This window comes from Sesamum indicum, linkage group LG5 (assembly GCF_000512975.1).
Source record: "Sesamum indicum cultivar Zhongzhi No. 13 linkage group LG5, S_indicum_v1.0, whole genome shotgun sequence".
Taxonomy (NCBI): Eukaryota; Viridiplantae; Streptophyta; class Magnoliopsida; order Lamiales; family Pedaliaceae; genus Sesamum; species Sesamum indicum.
Window position 1 is genome coordinate 7150466 of NC_026149.1, and position 24599 is coordinate 7175064.

Here is a 24599-nt window from a genome sequence, read left to right on the forward strand (position 1 = left end):
CAAAGTCGAGCCGGCTCACCGAGCTCGCGAGCCGGCTCGACTCATCTGCCACCCCTAGGCAGGCCCCCTCACTTGGCTCTAATCTCGCTGCTCGAACTCACTTCGGACGGGGGGCGCTTACTCCTGTCAAGGTCCTTCTTGCTGGTTCCAGATATTTTTTCTGGTTCTCTCTCGCCAAACAGTTTTCTTTTGGTACCTTCTCTTTCGAGGGGTGTTGTTCTTCTACGCTCGTATGCCACGATCGCGTTTCTCCCAGCCTCTTCTATCAGTTGTTGCAATTCCATTTTTGTCAACTGGATGACCGGCTTAGTGGTCCTCTCCTTCCTATATCTCCTTCCATGTTCCCAAGGGTTATTTTTAAAAACAAAAAATTTCTTTCCACAGACGGCGCCAAATGATCAGTCCAAGAAATCTGGTCGCGAGCCCACTCAACGATTTAGATCAATTCCTCGAACAAATTGATAACCCTGAGAACACAAAAGCAATTAGGCTAGTCGGGTTGGTCTCCGACGAAGAGACTCCGACGCCCAAGTAAGGATCTAGATATTGGGATAGAGTAGGTAGATAGAATGAATTGCTTAGTATGTGTGAACATTACCTTCTAATGAATACAACCCATCATATTTATAGATTTTTCCATAGTGTATTTGGCAAATGGTAATATGTTGTAATTGTGCTTAAGTCAAGCTCCAAGATCGCAGCTAATTAATATCCCCTAATTATTGCTGACGTTATGTTTGCTATAGGAGTACTTAGTGGGATTCTTACCTTTCTAGAAGATTTCCCAAACTGGCAGCCCAATTTATCCATAACGAGGGGTAAATTTGTCTTTAGATAAATCACCCTCATCAAATAGAATTTTGTATTAAAATTAACATCGTTGTATATCAAAAAATCACATAGACATTACCTAGTCCCCCACCAGGAAAGGCTAGGCCCTGCCTCTCGACAGATTGAAAAAGTCCTCAATCGTACTCTCGCTAAAACCTAATTTCTAAACTTGCTTCTGGAAACATGTCATACTTGGTATCTGAAATTCATGGGGAAATAGATGAAATAACAAAATTATAAATTAAATTTTCTATAATCAAATTATAGTTTTCATTATCAAATAGAATAATTGCCCCAAATGAATAAAACCTAAAAACTAGTCCAGGTTCAATGCAGTGGTTACTAGCACGATTAATTCCAAATAATAAAGCCTAGAATGTTAGTTCAGTTTCAAGGCAGTGGTTACTAACATGATTGACTCCAATTGGTAAAGCATATGTTGTAGAGAAATTAAGGGATGGAATTGTGTATTATGAAGTCGAGGCGAGAGTTGGACTCTTTATTTTTAAGAAAATTATTGCCCCGCTTTGGTGCAAACAGAAGTGGCAACGACTTACAATCTCAAGTAGCAGCACCACAAACTCTGAGAAACAGCGAACCAAATAATATTTTGGACTCTCTTAATAAAAGACAACAAGGTTTTATTGCTAACACATTGAAACACTCTAAAATGCTTTTTCAGTTGAATGAAATCAACTAGTCCAAATGAAGTGAATAGAGAAACCTATTTATAAAAGTTGGAAAGGTATCATCCAATGGACATGTCCAATTAGAAAAGATTCCTTTGAAAGATTATAACATTTCATCGCATGGACGCATCATTTAACCCAAAGGATATACCATTTCACTCAAATGGATGCATCGTTTCATCCAAAGAGTTCCGCTCGAAGGACACACCTATTCGGTTGATTAAACATGGTTGGATGATGATTGGGCCCCATCAACCATCATCCACGTGTCACAAGCTTGTTATGCATCACAAATAGTAACCAATCACTTGTTATGATTTAACCTGATAAAATAATTTTATTTTTTAATTTTCCATTCACCATGTTTCAACGGCCTATAAGTTAGGACACGTTCCATGCAACAGTTATTACCGCAATTAACTTCAATGAATAAAGCCTAAAAATCAATCTAGGCGGTTCCAAGGCGCAATTCAAACCCATGCATCAAAACGACAATGAATAATAAATTTTTCAAATTAGTATATGAGCTCCATCGGAAGAAAAAACAAAGGAGAAAAAAGAAAAACACAGCATTATTTTCGTATTGATTATGATTTTATAATTGATCTAGTTATAATCGTTCGGGCTAACCCATCAATCTTTCTTATTTCTAATCTTTTAATTTTTGTTGTAGCATCAGTAATTAAATTCCTTTAGTTTTATTAACAAGTGCAATATTAGTAGTTAAAATAAACTACCTCTAAAGGTATGTGATATAACTCATAATCTCACAAAATTATTGATGTAATTATGTATTTTCAAAGACGAAGTTATTTTACTACAACATTAAGTATGGATCTTATGAAGATGTTAAAACTTAATGCTTGCGTTTTACAAAGATTACTTTCTTAATTGTTGTTTTAACATATAAGTAAGAAAAGAGTATGTTCAAATAAGCACTCATTAATTGAGATCACAAGTTTTATTTAGTATATAAAAGGCAGAATAAATGAAATAGCATAATATTGAAATAATGTACATGTCATTTACAAGTTTTCAAAACTAAAACACCATAATATTGGAAGCAAGATCTATTGCAACTACCATCAACCCAATCAAAACATAAAGCGTGATTCTACTGATGAACAAGTCGGACTTGGATTAGCATAATTGGCTGAGGCCCCGTAACTCTAAGGTTTATGGTTCAAACTCCATCGACGTATGGTTTGTTAATCAATTTTAATAATAATTATTGATTAGATATAGATATCTGATATCGCTATTGATATCAATAGAAAAAAAAAATCAGTATTGGCTATAATATTAATGGATATGGCTAAAACCCGTGATAAATAACTATTATTCACTACGCTTAAATAAAGTCGATGCAAAAATTAGATTTTCCACCTTGAAAAAATTATTTGCCATGATAAAAAAAAAATCATGACAAATATTTTAGCAATTTTTGCTAAAACCACGGCCAAAAGCGATTGTGTAGCCGTGGTCAATGACTATTTGCTATGATTATTTATTTTAATTGACATAGCTAAATGTTATACGTATTGACTATAGATTAATCAAGTATGATATTAGGATATAATTGTAACCGAATTATTCAAAAAAAATAAAAAAAAAGTCGAACTTAGATGATATAATAAAAAACATTACCCAAGTTAGCCAAAAAAATTAGCAAAATCCACCCAACCCTTGAACGATCCAAATAGTAACAGAGGCTACGTACAATGCAAATTTGATTATCGAACAATACATTACAGTGACATGTCGTATTCCTCCACTGCATTAATTTAAATTACCAAAATCTTATATGTTTGATACAAAAGTAGTACTCTGAATATGTTGTTTAAGTCACAAGTTTCCTGACTAAATGAGTAAAAAATAAGAACACAATTTTTTGGAGGAACATTAAATTTTTGTAAGTTTCTGTTGAAGAATCCTCAAATGGATCCAATATATATATGCAGTACCAAAGGCATTGTATCTGGACGTTAATGGTATGGTTGGAGATGAAAAATTTGGCAATGTGGGCTGTATGATACCTTCTCTGCAGCTTGCTCAAATTTCTTTCCAGCTACTTCATTCTCTTCTAAGCTCAAATGAACCAAATATTGAGTCCACCAGGTGGAGTTCCTCAACTTAACCTGTTGAAAAAGACAAGGCATCAATATTAGAAGAATATGAATAGATTTCACAGCAAATAGGAGCTAATTCCTTTGTCCAAGAAAGGATGTTTAATGAAGTTTTAGTTTAGTGGTTAAGGCTGACGTTTTATGAATAAATTCGAGGTCATGAGTTCGAATTCTACCATATGTGTGGACATTGCATTTTATATGAGTTTTAATGTAATTTATTTTATCGGACCTAGAATATTTGTGTATTAATCAAATTGAGGTATTGTTAGTTGATTGAGATATTAATGTAATTATGTAATTATCACCTCAAATAAAAAATAAATAAATAAAGGATGTTGAATTTTTATTTTCATTTGTTTACAAATATTTGTCCTCTTACAGTCTCAATGACATCCTCCAAACCGAACAATGGAATGATAATTAAATCTGCCGAAACCATTGAAAAAATAAATGCATAGAAGTAATGCAGAATTGATCAGTGATTATAAGGAAAAATACAAACATGATATTGTAAATGAGCAAATTATCCTTTTATAAAAAAATAAATAGTTTATCACCCCATATTTTCTTAAAATACAACAATTTATCCCCTATCATTTTTAAAACGAAGCAATTTACCACCTTATACAGGGAAGTAAATTGCTTCATTTTAAAAAGTATGGGGGGGGGTGAATTGCTATATATTTTTCATAGGAAGATAATGTGCTCATTTTTAATATCATAGGAGATGAATTGCTATTCACCCATTGATTATATCTTCATTCTAACAATAAACTCTTGACTGTCTCATTAATGACACATCTCATTCAAATTCATAGTATTCTCAAAATCTAGAGTTTAAAATAATTTATGTATTTTATTGTATGTAATTTGTAAGATAACAAAGGAGGAAAATTTGTAATTCTGGTCCTGTTATTATGAGGTTAGCGATTTTAGTACTGTATGAATTCATTTCGCCAATTTGTCTTGTAATTTTTTGAAATTTTGCTCATTAAAAACAAAATTGCCTAGAAAAGTCACTCAATTAAGCTGGTTATGTACCGGTCATTTTTCCTCAATGTATGAAATTTTTAAATTACAAACAAAACATTTATCAAAATGAATTTCTACCCAACTAAAATTGTTGTCCTCCATACTTAGATAACTAAAATTCCAATTTTATCTGCAAAAGAATGTAGCAATAAACCAATAAATAATGTGGAAATGACGGAATTGGTCCCGTAGGATTGGGGTAGTTCTCACTTTTGGTCCCTTACTTTTCGGGCCAACAGTTTTAGTTCCATAGGTTTTATGAAATTAGCACATTTAGTCCCACTTCATCTCTAATTGCATGCTAATGCTCGCAAAAAATGGTAACAGAGCCTAGGTTTATTGAAAAATATTTATCTATATTATATTTAGATATTATTTATCCACTAATGGAGGAAACTCTTTGAGAGAAAATTGAACCGAATGAAAGTTCAAGTTACAATGAGAACAAGATATATTCTCAAATTCTAAAAATACAAAGAAGGGAATTTCTCATGAAAATTCTTGACAAATGTTACAACGGTCTTAAGAGGATTGACCCCGAATTTCTGACACCAGAAAAAGAACAAGAATGACTGAGGAATTTTGAAGTTCGACAGGTCCTACCAGGAATTGCAGTAAGGCGTTTACACTTCACTGAAGTCCATGGTAGAATCACAGCCAAGAGAAGCGGAATGGGTAAATTCCTGCATAAGTACAGTTCTAAAATTATGATTAAAGGAACTGAATGGAAATAACTTGAACTGGATACCTCAAAAATCTCCCAAGATCTGAGGGAGATACAAAAGACAGTTCAAAACTATGGGCATAGGTCAATTCATATACCTATGAAAATAGAAGGTGGACAACGTCCTTAAAATCCTTCCCAATCTACAGAAGGACCTTAGATATCTGAAGGTAGAAATTGCAGATCTGAAGAGAAACCAAAGGGAGAACCTTGAGACATCAAAATCCAGATAAAAGCGAATTAGGGACGCCCTTGGGACAGTACCTCTTCTACATCAGAAGGGGAAGGCCACGGAGATTCCAAATCCAAAGATCAGAGAAGATCTAATCATCACATCTATCAGATCTGTAAAATAGTGGAGGTGACGAGGGCAGATCTATCAGATTTACAAGAATTAGCAGAATCATTTTCCCAACTCGGGATTGTGGATTTAGTCAATGTCCAAACCAATTAAATCACTGCAGCACTATCGCCGCCGGAGGGAAGCACAGGTTCCAATGATGCTCCACATGATCATCCAATAAGAGAAAGTGCGGATTTCCACACTAATGCCACTCCAACGGTCGTGGGAACCAAGCTAAAAGAAAATCTAGCAAGAAATCCGAGAAGAGTGCTTGAAAATACACCTTGGGCGAGGACCATGCTCCAGCCCTTGCATCCATATGGTGCTACACTCAACCTCGATGTTATCGATTTTCAAAATACTGAGAAGTTGATAGATGAATGGGTTGCAGCCATCAAGATAGGAACAACTACCTTAGAACTTGACAAAGAAAAGTTTATAAAACTGGTGGAATTATGTTTAGAGTGTTCTGTGAAGATCGGATAGGATAATACCCCAAAAGATACCAAAGCTAGTATCCTTGTCGGAGATTTAAAAGGCGCGATAGCAGACCGGCTAGGAAAGCTTATCAAGATACACTTCATCAGAGATGGTTATTTCAAAGAATGTAGAGCAGAAAAGGCTAAAGAATATACACAAGCTCTCTTCAACCTTGAACTATGAAGTATTTGCGCAGTAGATAAATACATCTATTGGTTTCATAAGTATTCCTTCCAGAGTAAAGTAACAACAGAAGTAGCAGCTCCAATCTTTTTTGCAAAAATATGCAGTCCATGTAGAAAAATGTTAATCTAGTCATATAAAGTACCTAAAGGGCAGCTAGATTCAGCTGCAAGAATGCCTTTCCTTAAAGACAAACTGAAGGATTGGTGTTATCAATCATCCATCCAGAAAAACATGAAAGGACTGAGAGGTAAAATCAAACGAATTCCTCTCTGTTGTGATAACAATGATTTTCCAACTATTATAGGAGAATCAAGTGAGCCAAGGAAAAGGAGGTAGCCAAATAGTGACTCCTACCCTAGGAGTTCCAGAAGAACCTTTTCCCAACGAAGATCATGGTGGTCCAAGTCAAAATTCATATCATATAAATCTGGGTAGAAAACAGGACCAACAAGGGTTTCATCCTAAGGATCTGGACGAACAGATGCAAGATTCACTAGAAGAACCCCTACAAGGAGAAATTTCTAACGCGCCCATATCTGAGCCAATGAAAGTTTCAAAGACTGCAATTGCTGGACTTGCGGAGCAAGAGGACATATATCTCCCGTATGCCCGCAGAAACGTGGTGAACTGAGAAAATTTGAAGCCACGGATGATATTCTACATGCAGTCTACTATGGCGATTTGGTACCCATCTACCAATTCGAAAATCTTCCATCATATGAAAGTGTCTATGAGGAGGAAATAGAGACTGATTCTGATCGATCTTCAACCGAGTCAGAATAATTACAACGAGGGAGATAGGCTTCAAACCTCCAAAAGCCTATCAGAATTCTTTTCCAGAATGACAGTTTCAAATAAAACTATGGAAAGAATCATGTGGCAAGATTCTAAGCTCAACCCATATGATGGATTTAGGATTGGAGGAATTGGGAAAGTCCTAAACCAGATAGGACTGAACCAAAGGAAGCATCACATAATCTATAAAGTAAGTTCAGGTGAGTTTGCTATACCTATGGAACATGTTGTGACTGCGATGAACATGCAACTAATTCCTAAAGATGAAATTTTTGAAGAATTAAATAAACTTAGAGAAGAAGTAGTTGTTACTATGAAATGGATCCACATAGGAACTATTGAAGTAGTAATAAAAGCAACTTTTAAGAATTGATTCAAAAATACATTTATCTATAATGGATAGAAGAATCAATAATCTAAGAGATGGCTGTCTTTGAACAATGATAGGGAATCTTTATGCAGGAAAATTAATGTTTGACATTCATTCTAGAATTGCATACAACCTAGCAAGCCAAGATTTCAGTAGAGTCTTGACCCTTCATCAAGATTTTAAAAGGAAAGACATAATGAAAGAAGGGAATAGACCATATTCTATAACCTATAGAATTACATATGCCCTTTTCAATACACATCATTCAGATTTGTTTCTTAGGAAAGAGTATATGGAGATTCCTAGATTTTTCAAGGAATTTTCTATGGTAATGTCACCAGATCTAATAAGGATACCTAAAATAGGTGGTGTTGATATTATCATAAAAGATTACCCAGTTTTAGATAGAACACTTAGCTCGAGAACTGAGTTTAGTAGTAGAATGTCCTTTTTGGAAGATAGGATCACAGACTAGAAAGAAAAAGAGAAAGGGTTATTAAAAGCTTTAACTCAAGATATGAAAGTAGATAACGTAAAACCTAGATGCCCTTAAGGATGGAAAGAAATACAAGTTATATTTGACATCACTAAGAAAGAATTTTTTTTTTCCTTTTGATGACTTATATCATTTCCAGCAACCCGTTGTTGGTAGATATGAAGGCATGTTAGAAATAGCAGGCCATGAAATCCTAGTTGTAGGTGTTGCAGGACGAGAAAATGGGAGTACGACTTTGGGGTTAAGTTTTCTCGAAGATCATAAACCATGGGGAAGAAAAGCTAATGGAATGGAATTCAGTCTTGATGGTGTTACCATAAGGATTGAATGACGAGTCCCTTTTCTATATACATATCCGTTGGTATGTTGTATGATTAGTATAAGTCAAAGTATTTGACAGGTTTTATTGATTCAGGATTAGGGATTTGCACGACAAAACCTGGAGTTTTTCCTAAGAAGCAAGGGAAACCTTATCCGTTATTGCAGGAAGGGATTTTTCGCGAAAAGTCCTAATACTTAATAAGGGAATACGAGAAGCCAAAATCATGATCCGAGGAGCATTTGGATCACCCAAGTTTAGGTAAAAACACCTCCTATTTACTTTCATCATACAGGTGCCGATATCTTGCTTGGTAACAATTTCATTCAAATATTTCCAAGATATGTGCACGATAATCAAAGGAATCTATTAATCTTTACTACTAACTGTGGTTGTGAAATATAGGTTTTGTGAAGAGCAAAAGGCATTTAATAGGATAATGCCTACAAATTTTCGCAACAAACGTGGTGATTTCAATGCCAGATTAACTTATCCAAAAATCCAGGATAAGAGGAAATTTAGTAAGGTTCTTTTGTCTTTCAGGCAACAGGGACCCATCGACAGTGATAGCTTCTATCAGGAATCCAAGGAAGAAATTAAGAACCTTAAAGAAACACTACAGGAAATGAAATCACTAGAGATTAGGAAGGAACATAAGCTTTTGCTTGAAAACATCAAGAAACTTATCCAGAGAAACTTTAGTGAAAACCCTCTAGCCTGGTGGGATAGGAATAAGATTAAGGCTACTCTGAAAGTCAAACAATAATGCAAGTATGAGTACGTTCGATACAAACCTACCAGATGAACATGGAAGATAAGAATGATGTGCAGATGATTATCAAAGAAAATATTAGTCTTAGACTCATCGAACCTGGAGTCTCTATATACTATAGACCTGGGTTTCTGGTAAGATACCGTGGCAAGATAAAAAGAGGTAAAACCAGGTTGGTAATTAACTATCAAGGTATTAATAAAATATTAGAGCTTGATAGTTATTACATTCCTAGTAGAGCACAATTAATTGATTGCATTAAAGGAGCAAAAGTGTTTTTTAAATTCAATTGCAAATTTGGGTTTTATCAGATTAAGATGGAGAGTGAATAAAAAATATTTACTTCATTCTCCACACCTCAGGGACAATATATTTGGAATGTGCTTCCAATAGGTTTAGCTAATGCAGCCTAGATATTTCAAAGAAAAATGGATAATCTTTTTAAAGATTATTTCTAATTCATGTTTGTCTATATTGATGACATACTAATTGCATCTAAAAATATGAAAGAACATATTAAACATCTTGAAAAAATTTTCGATGCATGTCATAAAGAAGGTTTACTTTCTGAGAAGTCAGCTACTATTGCTGTCAATAAAATTGAATTTTCAGGAGTTCTTATTGACGAAATAAGAATTGAGTTACAAAACCATATTGTGGAGAAAATTTGCAATTTTTCAAATGTACTCAAGGACAAGAAGCATTTGCAAAGATTCTTGGAGTTGTTAATTTTGCAAGTATCTTCATTAAGGATCTTGCAAGATACAGGAAGGATTTTCGACCACTTTTGAAAGAAACAGAAAGTTCAAAGTGGAAATGGGAAGAAATCCACCCAAAAAGGATTCGTGAGCTGAAACAGGTCCACAGTAACCTGCCAAGACTTGCTATATCACATGATAAGGATGAATTGATAGTCTACACAAACGTCAACGATAATAGATGGGCACCAGTGCTCATGAAAAAACAGCTACAAGGAAAGAACATTGTAGATATACATGAGGGTTGTTCTTAGGACAACAAGTCAAAGTTTGGCAAATTAACGATAAAGAATTCTTTTGCGGTTTGGAAGGATTTTAAGAAATGACCTTTATTTTACTTGCTAAGAATTTACTTTAAAGGTTGATAATACTAATGTTAAGGCTTTCTTAAAAAATAAATTAGAATTAAAGATAGAGAAAACTTGTATTATCAGATGGCAAGTTGAATGCCAATATTATTATTATAAAATCTCATAAAAATATTCTTGCAAACTTCCTAATGAGAGATAGAGGCATCTGAAGCAAACTTCATCATGCTAAAGCTTATGTACCTCCAAGAAAACCACAAGGAGCTTGACAAGAAGTTTGAGCAGCTAGCGGTGAATGCCTAAATTGCCAGACAAATTCAAAGAGCTAATATAGACATAGTCCAGATCTCCATAAGGAGTTCAGTACTATCATCCACCACACTATAAAATGATTTACGAGAACCAATTCGAAAGGCATCACCTCCGGGGATGACTCACGAGTTAAGGGAGCATGACCCAAAACATGCCTTTAGAGTGCAGGGCTCTAAACCTATAGCGTTGGATTCAAGTACCGATTGCACAAGACCATCAGCGGACTCTGGTGAAACGGCAACAATGAGTCACAGGAATTGCGAACTCTTGAGGATTCAAGTCAACCCAGCACCTTTGGGGTTAAAGAGGGAGATATTAGCCTTAGGCCAATGACAAGAACTTCTAAGGTCAATAGTACGAATTGATATCTTCTTCTACTTGGCAGGACTATCGCGCATGTGGAGTGAATCCAGGCAAGATCATTACCGAAACTTCCAGAAAATATAATAGGATTTGGATGTTAAGATGGTCGAAACAAGAGGATGTCAGATAATGGTATGATTTGGAGCCCTTGCTTCAGTACATATTATGTCGCCAAGTTCTGCGGAAATTTTAAAACTTCCCGAGTGGATTAGTGGGGCGGTTTTTGATTCGTGGCAAAATAACCTCCAACTAAAGAGAGGAAAAGTTCTACAGATAAATTTCGTATCAGTTGCTCTAGAAACTGCAGGAAAAGGGTCTCATCCATCATTTCACTTTATGAAATTGCAGAGACCAGATATGGTGGCTTTCAATGAAATCAAAGCTGCCTTAGGAGAAGCTCCCCTAGTATCAGCCATTTGGGACGACAGTATCTCTACTAGAAGAGCTTGGGAATTCTGGTTCTGACTCATTGAGATGGACAAAGTCAAATATCAATTCAAAATTTTCTCCAACAAAGTGAATGGATCATTTCTGTTAAATTCCTTGATGGAAAAAAATACTGAATTTCGCAGAGAGCTTATTTGAAAAGAAGAGGATTTTAATTTGGGAAAATAAGCTGCTGGCAACCGAAGCTACAATGATGAAAACATGCAACATGTTGCATGTTGGGAAAAGGCATAACCATTTATGCCTTTACTATGAAAAATAGGAGAACCCCCTGTTTGGGATAAAAATTCGGGTCACACAAAATAAGCCCGAACCAGACCTAGACAAGGGAAAAATAAAATTTTTTACAAAAAGAAGTAAAAATTAAAGGATGTAAAAAATCAAGAATAAGATTATCGGCAGAAAACGACAAAGGCCAACAGTCAGCAAAGTAGGAAAGCCAGCTAGAAATCACATGGCCGACAAGCCATTGTGACCAACAACTGAAAAGGACGCGTCAATGACGAACGCAGTGACATCATTTGAAAGAAACAAGATGATGACAACGTCATCATAAAACAAGTTTGGAGTCTGAATTTGAAGTCCGCGGACGCCTATAAATAAGGATGCAATGAAGCAGATCGGGATCATTAGAAAAACTTCTCCAACTCTGCAAAGCAGAATATTTCAAATTCTGAGTCTTTGTATTTTCAATTTTCTTAGTTTATGGGGGTTTCCCCAATGAGTCAAGCCTTCTATCATATGAGAGACTAAACAATTGTCTCCTCCAATAGAAGAATAATATCTATGTAATATTCCATATATTTCTTCAATAAAAGTAAAGCTTTTGTTCAATTTGTTTGTCCAAAATTCTATTAAGTCCCTATATTGGAGTCCTTTTTACGCCCTAAGGTAGGAAACAAAATAGGGCTGTGTTGTTTTGTTACTGAAGAAGCCAAGTGCCTACAAACCATCTGTTGTGGTAGTGCGGTTGGAGGAAATTCGTAAAATCGAGGACTTGGAGTACCCGAAAATAGAGCAGTCAAAGCAAGGTATGAATCTATGGGGTCTTAATATATTTCAAAAGCATGTTCGGCCTAATGCTAAGCATAATGGATACATTATGAAATAATAGTTAAAATTCGGGAAACTTTAGGACCATAAGTGTCGAACAAGTAAAGCATGGGACTAGAAGTGATAACAGCCTTATCTAATGAGACGAAAAATGCAATTTAACCATACATAATTGCCTTCTTTATTTCGTAGAAAAAGTTGATACTTATACCCTTCTTTACATGAGGGAGTATTAAGTATGAGGGCTTGAGGACACATGCATTACATAATCATATCTTCAAAGGGAACAAAGTCACTCAATTAAAGGTTCTACTACATTGTAGGTATTGTTTTTCTACTATAATAATAAGTGTTGTTTAAATATAATTTATCTGATATTGTTGATCAGTGTATGATTTTTCTAGTTGTTGTTGTTAGAATTAAATATTTGACATGAATAATTATAATCGATTTATTTCAAATAATAAGAAAGCAACAAAGCCACTCAACTAAAGCTTCTAAATGTTACTGAGAAAAAAAAGTACAAACTATATAAGTACCTCCAAGTTCAAATTATAATACCTTTCAATTGACAGAATTCAATTTCTGGACTCTAAGTTAGTTACTAAATCAATTTTTATTCCCCATATTACTATAACAAAATGGTTCACTAGCTACAAATAAATTTGACAATAAATTTAGCATCAAACTAATTAGAAAGTAAAACTTTCATTATTAATCTACAATATTTAATATATATTATAAAAAATTCATTGCTAAATTTATTAGCAAGTAAATTCTCATTGCTAAAATGCAATAACAAGTAAATTTCATGTATTAGATAATGAAGAATAGCAACGAGAGGTTTATTTGTTAATTAGCTCAACCCTAATTTTATTTCGGTGCAATTAAGCTATTTTCTTATAGTGTATTCTGACCTCATTAATTTTGGGCCCTAAATTTTCTTAAAATAATTAAAAATAGTCTTCACTGTTAGTTGACCAAAAAGGTTTGTTCGTAGTTTAGACTATCTATTAACGCTCAAGACAAATTTTAATCATTTTAAGAGAATTTTTTAGACCAAAATTAATAAGGTGGAAACATGAAATATCAAAAATTTAATTTAGTGGCTAACTTAGAGAATAGACTAATGAAATTATCCTCATTCTGTTTTAGCATTTTATCTTTTTCCTAACCCTCACCAAAATACAAGTTGATGTGGTATTGATTTCATGTAAGGGATAGAATGGAAAATTTACCATGGGCACAATAAACACCCATGTATAATTGAAGTCTAGTGAGAGAATTTTTTTTAGTGGAGGATGTCTTGTAAATCATGAATAGTAACTTGCACTGAGAAATGATATCTTGAGTATTTATAGTGTTGTTGAGAGACTTATAGCATGGTAGAGTGTATATGTTTATTATGTAGTTTGTGTATAAAAATCACTTTCATACCCTTGTGAATATAATATATACATCATATAGCCCCCACTCTCGTACGAAATATTTAATGTCTGGTGTACTATTTCATTCTAGAGTAAGCAATTGCATGAGAGAAAATGATTTGAGTTTAATATATAGGAGTTCGTGGGTGGGAAATCATTAATTGTTCTCTACCCACCCCCTCATTTCATTTGCTTCCTCTCCCATTCATCCATTTGCCACACTCCACTATTTTCAAATGGCTATCGAAGGTAAATTTTCCACCTTCCCTAGTTAGCTTTTTTCTTTTTTTATTTTATTTTATTTTTGTTGCTTAGATAGCATTGCTACTTTACTTTGCATTGTGTTTCCATTTTGCTTTATTTGAGATGTGGAGTGGGGATGGTTTTGGTGGAGATGGTGGGGAGGATTTTGGTGGTGGTCACCCGGAGAACGCGGCGGTGGGGCTTGTAGGCAGCTTGTGCGCGGTAGAGATGGAGAGGTACGCTCACTCGATTGGGGGGCTAGTTACCTCGAGCTAGCCAAGGTGCTCAGCTCCAGGCAATGCATCGAGCTAGGGGAGCGCGCCTCCCTTCCTCGCCCAGGGTTGGAGGCAAAAGGGGTGTGATTTGTTTTCCACATATTGAGTGTTTCTGTCCAATGGTGCATGGGTGATCAGTCTCCATTTCTAGAAGGTAATTCACACAATCTGCATTTTTGCAATTATGAGTTTGCCTAAGTGCCCTTTTGACTCAGGTGAGAATCTAGAGGACATGTCTAACATTGAGTCGAACTACTCAACTAGGTCTAAGCCTAGTGAACAAGTGGAGGAGGTCGTATCTGGTAGCGAAGGTGGGAAGTGCGCGAGGAGCAATCCGAGAGTGAAAATGATGAATTTGGGAGTGAGGTGGAGGAAACCAAGAGCAAGGGGGAGAACGTTGATGGCAAGAATGAGGAGGCTGAAGTTTCAAAGGTGTTGGGCTGACCAAGTATAGTTATGGTATTGGCTGAGTTGTCTTCTTCTATTGATGACGAGCTACATTTCTACTTCTATCAATGCAAGGCATGTGGCTTCTTGGACAGGTTTGTTTCCCATAAGGGTTTTTGGAAAGAAAAATTTCTACGTTAGAGACAAAAATTGCAGGTTGGCCATAAAGTGGAGTAGCACGTCCGTCAAGATCGATCATCATAAGGAGTTGGGAAACACCGCGAGGGTTTTATGTCGGCAGGGTTATATAGCCACATGATTGACGTTGCACAATATTTCCATCCAGTATTCACTTGGAATTGTTTTACGATGCTTAACTTGATACTATTAGTTGTTGCTTAACTATTAGAATTTGGTATCTCATTCTATTCATTTATTCCTTGCTTTCAAGTATAAAGCTTGATATCAAGATCATGCGCATGAGGAAGGTAGTCGTGAGGGAGGAAAGGAGGCTCGAGCGAAATAGCTCAACGACGGGCGAGAAAACCAGACACTACGGCAGCTCCAAGGAGCTCCACTAGTGGTGGCCGCTCTAGCCCTCTCCCCTCCATTCAAGTAGTTTGTTCTTCTCCTCCACAAACGAGGCCGCGAGGAGTTCCCTCTAATGCATGAGGTGGCACATGCGCCACAGGGGCGAGCGGGTGGATTGGGTGTCGTCTACTAGTACCGCGCCCACGGTGTTGTGAGTAAAGATGAGTTGATCTTACGAAAGTGCAAATGAACAAGTTTTAGGCCAAGAACATAGCTCGGGTATATGCTCTATGTCATCACTTTACTTGGGTACTATGTTTGGAATTATTGGCATAGTTGTTTTTCTCTCGCAGACTTTTGTTGTGACCACGTTGGCCAAGATGGGGTGTTTGGAGATTGCTTTGAAGTAGCGTGAGGGCAACTTCTCCCAGCTGAAGGGGGAAAGGGATGAGGCTCTAGAGAACGCTGTTGTTTAAGAGCATCGGTTTAAGGGAGTGATGTCCACGGGAAAAACGTTTTTGGCTTCTGCATCTGGTGCTGCTTTCATCACCAAGACCAAACAGGGGGCTATCCCAAAGTTCCATAGGTCCAACAATTTTAGACTATTCTAGTCGATAGGACTACTCCTATTTACAATGATGTGATTCATAAGTGTCGCCGAGTCCTCCTTCGGGCCCTTCGTGAGAAAGGCCGAGCCACTGAGGAGGACATCGGGCTTCTCGATCTCGAGATGTCGTATGAGGAAGAGGATGGGGGAATCTTGCTCGAGATGTAGCACCACAGGACATTAGGGGAGACGGGGAGTGTAGTTGTTTTTCTTATGTAGTTCAAAATTTTCTTGAATGCATTCGAATGTTTGACTTGTAATTCGGTGATATTTAGTACTAAGGGTGGCTTTCTTCCCACTCATGTGGGCAGATATTTTGTCGTGTAATTCAACAGTATTTTAAAGTTGGGATGAGTTTCTTCCGACTAATAGGGTTGGGAACATGGTACGTTAAATCAACATTATTTTTTATTTATAAATGTAGCCCTTGTACTTATGCAGTTGCTATTTTGTTCTTATACAATTTATTTTCATCAGGTGTTGCCTCAAGGGTGTTTTTGTTTATTTTCTGGAGTTGAACTTTTACCAACTTCAAAATGGGGAGCAAAATTTTCTAGGGTCAACATTGTTGGGGAGGATCTCGATGATGTTTCGACCACAGGGTTCGAGGCAACTCTTTGTTAACTCAAGGGGCCCTCAAAACTCCAGGGATATGCGCATCCGAAAAGTTTTAGACTACGACGGGAAAGTTAACTTAATTGCTTAAGTTCGAGTTACAAAGCTCCATGAAGGAACTATTCAAAAGTTTAGGGCATGAAATGTTAAAGTCCTATTCTATCCTTTCCTATTATAAACGTAACATTGAAAAAAATGAACTTCTCCTACTAGAGGATCTTCTTATCCTTGGGGGTGTCCCTTGCCTTGTGCCTAATGTCGATTATCATTCTCTTTCTTTTCTCATCGGGTGCTTTCCCGTCCAAATTCTGTCGTGGTCTCTTTAAGGTGTTTGCATAGCTTTCGACATTCATTCGTCTCCCACGGCCTCTCCCACACCATCAAGAGTGGGGAACTTAAGTTTCATGTGGAGGGTGGAAGCTATAGCTTGAAAGAGGTTTATACTCAGTCCCAAAGATGATGTTTGTAGCGAATAGAACCTTAACCACGAGAAGCTTAAACATTTTTGTAGGCCTTTTTGGGTAAGAGACGAGAGAATTATCAGTTTCCCCAATAGCTCGATCATCTCTCCATTGAAACCTATACGAGAGAATTATCAGTTTCCCCAATAGCTCGATCATCTCTCCATTGAAACCTATGAGTGGGGTGTTCAACTTCTGCAGATGAGCATTGACAATCCATAGTTGGACATATGCGTCATAGAAAATAATGTCAATTGAACTCCCACTGCCTACCAGCACTTTTATAATCCAAAATTTGGAAAGCGTAGCCAAAATGACCAAGCATCGTTGTTTTGATTCCTTATTAGGTCCATCTCTTGCAAGCTAAATAGAATTTCCTCTTGTTTCTCCGAGCTAGCATTAGGGACTTGTATGGGTGCTTGCCAATGGTTTCCCCTAGTTGCCCGAGCTAGCACTTTTCTCGTACTAGTGAAGTCCGCCACTACTGGGCTTCAAGAAATCAGAGTGATAACGCTTGTTGTTGGGAGGTTGACACGATTTGGAGTTTTAGTGGAAGTCGAGTTGCCCTCCTGGGTACTGGTTTATATATTCTTTCCAGTATTCACGTTGAATTAATTTTTCTATCACACTCTTCATGTGATGGCATTCCTCCGTTGTGTGTCCCCTGTCCCGGTGAATACGACAATACTTGTCGGATTTGAGCTTTTCGGGATTAACTTTCATCTCTTTTGACCACTGATTGATCAGTCCTGGTTGCTCCGTCACGACTAATATTCACCCCCGGGTGCATTCAAAGGGGTGTAGTGTGTGAACCTTGTCAGAGGTAAGTGTTTGCATTCATCCTTCTTCGTCGGCCCTTTTTCCTCCTCTCTACCCTACCTTTTAATGCTAAGAGAATGGCCTGAAGCATTGGACTTTTGACCCTAATATATTTCTATAGTCGCACTAGTAAGTCTTCCAAAGAGCTAGGGGTTCTTACGACTATAGACTCTTTAACTCTCCTCAGTAGCAAGTTTTTGTTGAATGATGTTGGCCAATAACTCATGTTTGACATGGACCAACTCGTACACAGCCTCCACAAATTTTTGAACATAGTCTTTTAATGGATCAATTTCCTTCTGGCAAATGGTGAACAGATATGTGGTCGTTTTTGGACTTTCTTGATCAATGAGAAGTGACGCAACAAACATTGGGTTAATTGCTCGAGGCTGGAAATAGTTTCCATGAGCAGTTGGCTAAACCACGCTAGAGCAAACTTGAAAAGCATAAAGCGGAAGACCTTGCAATAGGCGGTATCACTCAAGTTGTGCCAATCAATTTTAGCATAGAAGTATGTCCACGTGTTCTTGTGCATCACTTGTCATCGTATTTGGAAAGATTCGATACTTTGATGCCCGCTGGAAGTGCCTCAGCTAAGATTGAGAGGGAGAAAGAACTACATCTTGGAGGCGCTATGGTCAAGGGCAGATAAGGATCCTCGACTGCCCTTGACAGTAAAGGTACTAAGGATTTTCATGATTTGGGGGGGGGGGGGGGGGGGGGGGGGGCGGGGTTCCTCCTGCCTCTGTGCTTCCCCCTAAAGCCGAAGATAATTCTTGACTTCAGCAAGGGGAATGAGGGCTCAGATTCACGGGGGTGTTGAGTTGCAAATTCCGCCATCGCTTGTACAGCCACTCGCGTGGATGCATCACGGATCAGGGCGTTATAAGACTTCTTTTGTTAATTGTATCATCGTGTCTTGAGGTTGAAAGCATTGGGGTGATTCTCCATGAGGCGAAGGTGGGGCTTGTTCACGGGATAGTAGGACTGCTCCATTAAATGGGGCTTGTTTATAAGGTGAGGGGGCTCGACCCCGTGAACATTGTGAGCTCAGGACTTGGTCTGCATTCTCAAAGGCAGGATAATATTTTTCCACAAATGGCATCAATGATGTAGTAGTGATTTCGACTAAGGGATAGAATGTAAAATATACCCTGGACACAACAATACATCTAGGTATAATTCAAGTCTAGTGAGAAATGTCTCGTCAAATCATGAATAGTAACTTGCATTAGAAATCGTTATCCTGAGTATTAATAGTGGTGTTGAGAGTTTTAAAATGTGGTAAGGTGTATGTGTTTATGATACGACTTATGTATAAAAATTACTTTCATACCCTTGTAAATAAATTAATATTAATAACATATATATCACAAGTATAGCATAAAGGAGCAATAACAAAATTATGAGAATAATGAGGAAGATGGCTCACCGAACTTCCATATTTAGCTCTATCAACAGCTTTGGGTTTCTGATGGTGTGGATATCCTACAAATGTATATGAGAAAAAGATTAAGAATTAATAAACAGGTAATGCAACTACCTAAATATACATATTGAATAGCATTTAGCGATAGAATAATCAGGCTCTATATTATGGGCGATTAGAGAGAAAAGAAGTTGATCAAGGAAAAAGATGGAACATTTGGAAAATTGCAATTTTAGTATTGTAATTATAGGACATGAGGCAATTCTTGTCCTATCGCAATGAATTTTGAAATTTTGGTTTTGTAATTAAAGAAAAATTGATAATTTGAGAACAGTTATAGCCGAAATTCATAAATTGGCTAAAAAAGTGCATGTGTTGCGATGAACTTTGGCATCGGAAGTTCCATAATACTATTTGTTTGATTTGTTGGTGAAGATGAATGGTACAATAATATTTACAAAATTATACTTTTAGTTATATAGAATATGAAGCAACACTTTCAGCCATTTGCTTTAAGGTGTTCTAATTTGGTCCCAAAATTATAAAAAAAACTTCACACGTTTAATCGCAATACACGTGTCTGTTAGTCAACTTGGACGGAAATTTTGGGAAAGACTTCAGTTTTAGCCCCACAGGATAGGTGGCAATACTTTTTAGTCCTTTGCTTTACGAGAGCTTTAATTTTGCCCTAAAAATCTGATAACTCGACACATTTGGCCCTTTGTTTTTTGTAACGAGCTTCCCGATCACTTTCCCACTCGAAAAGCCCCAAATTTCTTCCAAAGCCCATGTTTTTACCCTTTCTGTCGAAATATTCGCGGAGCTAGAAAAACAAGAAGGATTTAGTGGTTCGACTAAACACATAGAATTTTTTTAATTTTGGGATCAAATCAAAACTCTCGTAATGTAAAGGACTAAAAGTGTTGTTCCTATATCCTATGGGGCTAAAATGTAATTTTAGGAGACGGTTGATGAATTAATGGACATGTGTAGCAAATAACTATAAGTTTTCTCCCTCATACTGTAAAACTAAAAGTGTAATTTTGTCTTCCGCTAGAAACATAAATCTTGTATCTAGGAGAATGCGTAGCCTAAGCTTCCAGAAAATGATGACAAATTTATTGACCAATGAAAGAAAAGAAAAACAATTGGAAATACAACTACTACAAATATTGATCAAGGACAAACTAATTGATGGTCTTCATCAATATAAAGAATTGAATTTGTAAAATTATGAAGCCCTATCTTTATAAATATATTAAAAATAATTTTGATTTCTTTCTAAAATTAGTGTAACGAGGTTTGGAGATCAAGTCATTTATGTGTTTTTCCCCACTTCCCCTTCACTTTCCAACCAAACAAGGGAATACCTACAACACCTACCCTATCGTCCCTTCCTAATCCTCACCGTCCAAATAAAACTTAAACAATTCGTTCAATTATTCCCTTTAGTGTTTACTATGTTGCATTACATGTTGGAGTATATAGTATCCGACATGCCAACTAAACTATAGGATGCTAGTTAGGTAGGAACATTAATACGTTGTAGTAAAACTTGCTTATTTGCATTCACATCATAAAACTGGCATTCTTCATCTATGTTCTATAGAAACTTTAGATAGGATGAGATCTCTAGGCCATGCATGGCTATAGCTCTCAAGATCATGCATTTGATGGTGATAACGAAATGTGCATCTACGACTTTCGTCTTAAACGTTCCAACTAAAGGATCGTTAGAAGACTTGCATACAAGACACATGCTCGTAAAGAAGATGAACATCGCTATGGAGACAACAGTGTGTGGGGAAGAGGGTTTCTTATGTAGAACAAGAGAAATGATAATAAGGGCAAAATCTACACCAATACAATTAGATTGCGTTAGACATTCTTGTAATAGTAAGCGTACACTACATTTTCTATCCCCACAAGTTGACTCATTTTTAGTCCCACACTTATGCAATTCACACATTACATCAGATAAATCCCTTTTTTTATAAATTTGGGGAAACCAGAGGGGTTTCATTAAATTCTTGACAGAAGAATTGACGTAAGGCACTGAGGGTTGTCATTAATGGGGCTCATGGGAAAAGTAAACCCTAATTAATCAACAAATTTTAAAATCAAATCGCCAAACAATTTACCTTAGTAAAAATCCGAGTTCTTTCACTTTCGACCCTATTTCATTTTCTACAAAAATATGAAAAATTATCAACTTTGTTGCATGCAATAAACTTAAGGAGTTTGAGTATTGAAGGCATAGAGCCACATGTCGTTATTCTTACAAAATACCTCAATAATAAAATGTTATTTCTTTTGTCTTGAACCCCTCTTCAACTGTCATTCAAAATTTAAAATTATGTTTATGGCTGTTGCATTCAATCTAGCATCGGAGGTAGAAACTGAATTAGGAAGATTAGACAACTTTAAATGGCTCAATGTGACCCAAAAAACAATTATAACCCACTACCAGATTATGGTATGTAAATGATTTTTGAGATTTTGCTTTTTTCTGATGAATTTAAGGAATAAGAGAGTGTGAAGTTGAATGTCACAGTTTCTGATTCTTGGTCCACAGTGATATTTTAATGCTTCATTTGCTACCATGTTTCAATTTCTTGTGCATGTAAAAATGAATGGAGAAAAAGAGGATATAACCTATTTATATTAGTGAAAAAGAAAGAACAAATAATTCTCTTTGATATATAGTCAAGACTTTAACGGAATCCCTTTGTTGTCCTCAAATTGAAAATAATAAATAAATAAATTATTGGATGCAATGTGCCAATGGCACCAAGTACGGGATTAAAATTGAAAATTAATCAATTTTATGAGACCAAAAATATAATTTACTCTTATTAGGAGTAATTGTCTACTAGCATAGGAATTAATTTGATTAGGCATCCAATGTATAGATATCATTAGAGGAACAACACTTTAGGCTTTGCAGACTTTGAGATAAATTTTCCATATAGAGTGCTTTGAAATTTTTCACTATTAGCTACAACAGTCGAACTGCAAAAAAGTACACACTCTGTACACAAATCACATAGTAAATGTATTGCACTTGCCATAAAGACTATTTTGATAGTATATAATATCTTTTCCACTCTTTTTTTTTTTAAGCTCTTATATGGATAACAAACCTAGTACTGAAACCTAAAAAATAAGCTAGATCACTAGTGTGTTATTTTTTCTTTATTTGATTGCAGCAAAGACACCTCTTAATGAAATGATTGAACTGTGTATGTGCCTCGAAAATATTAGCTGCAAGCTTTTCGTCTTTATTTTCTAGATATGGGATCCTTGTACAAAAATTTGGTATTGGCATGTAGACTACCCTGAATCAGTACTAGAGAAATACCAATCGCAGCCAAAGGCCCTGTAATTTTTATCAGACTCGAGAAATCTTCTCTAAGTTAAGACAACCTTAGACCTGAAACATTTTTGAAACTCCTAAAACTCACATGTGTTGTACTTTGTCCTTGTGCTCTTAAACATAGGTTGGTTGTCCATGAAGACATACTGCTATGTATTCGATTAACATAGTGACAAATCGTAGTTACCAACTCCTATCTTTTGATGACATATATAGAGACAAATACAATAATGTTGTATCTTCCTACATCCCTTTTGATTCACGAGTGCATGCACATAATTGACTCACATTTATTTTTATGCATGATCATGGGTGAATAAAGAATTTAAGTTGCATACCTTATTTTCTAATTAGATTCTTATTTTACAACAAGCCAATGTTTAATCTAATATCATAAGTTTTACGTACTCATCAATGTTCAAAATTCATATACACAAAGGATAAGAAAACCAGATTGTTGGGAGAAGATCTTCCTGATAATCGGGTGGTTCAAAAATTATAGATGACCTTACTGGAGAGATTTGAAACAAAAATCTCTTCCTTTGAAGAATCTAGAGATTTGTCAACAATATCTCTAGCTGAATTTCTGCATGCACTGCAAGAGCTAGAGCAAAGGAGCTAGGGCTTAACGAGCCGTTGACGGAGCGTTTAAGGCAGGTGAGATGGGTCAAGTGAAACCAAAAGGGAAGAGTAAGAAAAAAAAAATAAGGGAAAGGAAGGTCAAAACAACAAAGGTAGTTTTCTCCATGCAAACATTGTAAGAAAACTTCAAATTTAGCAAAATATCGTTCGTATAGACCTGATATCCAATGTAGGTCCTGAGGTCAAATGGTCATATGGAGAAGGTGTGCAAAAACAAACAACAGGCTCAAGTAATGAACAAGAGCTGGAGCAGGAGCAATTATTTGTCGCAACCTATTTTGCAAGCCACACTTGAAGTAACGTTTGGCTTAACTGACAATGGATGCACTAACCACATGACCTTTGACGAATCACTTTTCAGAGAATTAGACAATTCAATAATGTCAAAATTCAAAATTGGCAATGGATAGTTTATTGAGGTTGAAGGCAAAGCTACCATTGCAATTGAAGGCCCTACATGTATAAAATTAATCTTTGTGATGTTAGTTTCTGAGATTAATCAAAACCTGTGGAGAATAGGCCAATTACTTGAGAAGGATTATTCTGTTACCTTTAAAGATAACATGTGTGTTATTACTGACTCGTTTAGTGTTGAATTATTTTCTATAAAAATGAAAGACAAGAGTTTTCGCCTCGATTAGGCTAAGGCAGTGTTTAGTACATATTCGCGTGCATAACTTAAGCTGAACTATGGGAACAAGGCATTTTCATTACTCAACCTTGGATTATATGCAGAAAAAGGAAATGAGCTATTGTTTTGTGTGAGATATGTCAATTAAGGAAGCAAATCAGGATACCATTTTCAATTGGAAAGCATAGAGAGCAATTGAGAAGCTTCAATTCCTTCATACAGATGTTTGTGGAGGTACGAAAACTACTTCTCTAAATGGTAGCAAGTATTTCATCGTCAAATTTACCCGAATGTGTTGGGTGTATTTCACTAAACAAAAATGATGTTGCTAAGTTGCAGGATTGGGAATCAATTTACTGTAACCTACATCCCTTAGCAAAATGGGGTTAGGGAGAGGAAGAATGGAAGCACTGGATGAGAACTGATGCTCAATTTCATGCCCTAGACTAAGGTTGAAGATGGTCGACGGAAGCACCATACTGTATGGAACTCAGGAGCCTAGATGTTCACGCCAACTTTCACGTAGTCTATAGTGCCATGGGCCGTTGCTAAACGATCACCCATGGTGACAAGCGTTTCTGGTCAATAGTTAATTGATAATAATTAATTAAGTTGAATGTAATTAATCAATTATGTTAGACACACGCCTAAGTCCAGCTAAGGGTGAACCTAAACAGTCACACACAAATCACTATGGAATTGGTAGAATTATATTAGAATTAATTTTGAAAGAAATAAATTCATTTAAT

General features: G+C 36.3%; 1 protein-coding gene across 1 annotated transcript in view; it reads right to left on the minus strand.

Moving 5' to 3' along the window:
- LOC105162223 (uncharacterized protein At3g49720-like) overlaps positions 3254-24599 on the minus strand; it is a 40366-nt gene continuing 19020 nt past the window's right edge. Inside the window, exons 5-6 of the mRNA XM_011080217.2 lie at positions 19205-19260; positions 3254-3658 (exon numbers count right to left, since the gene is read on the minus strand). Coding sequence (XP_011078519.2) covers positions 3506-3658; positions 19205-19260 — 209 coding nt within the window. The 3' untranslated portion in view covers positions 3254-3505. The remainder of the gene's footprint in view (positions 3659-19204; positions 19261-24599) is intronic.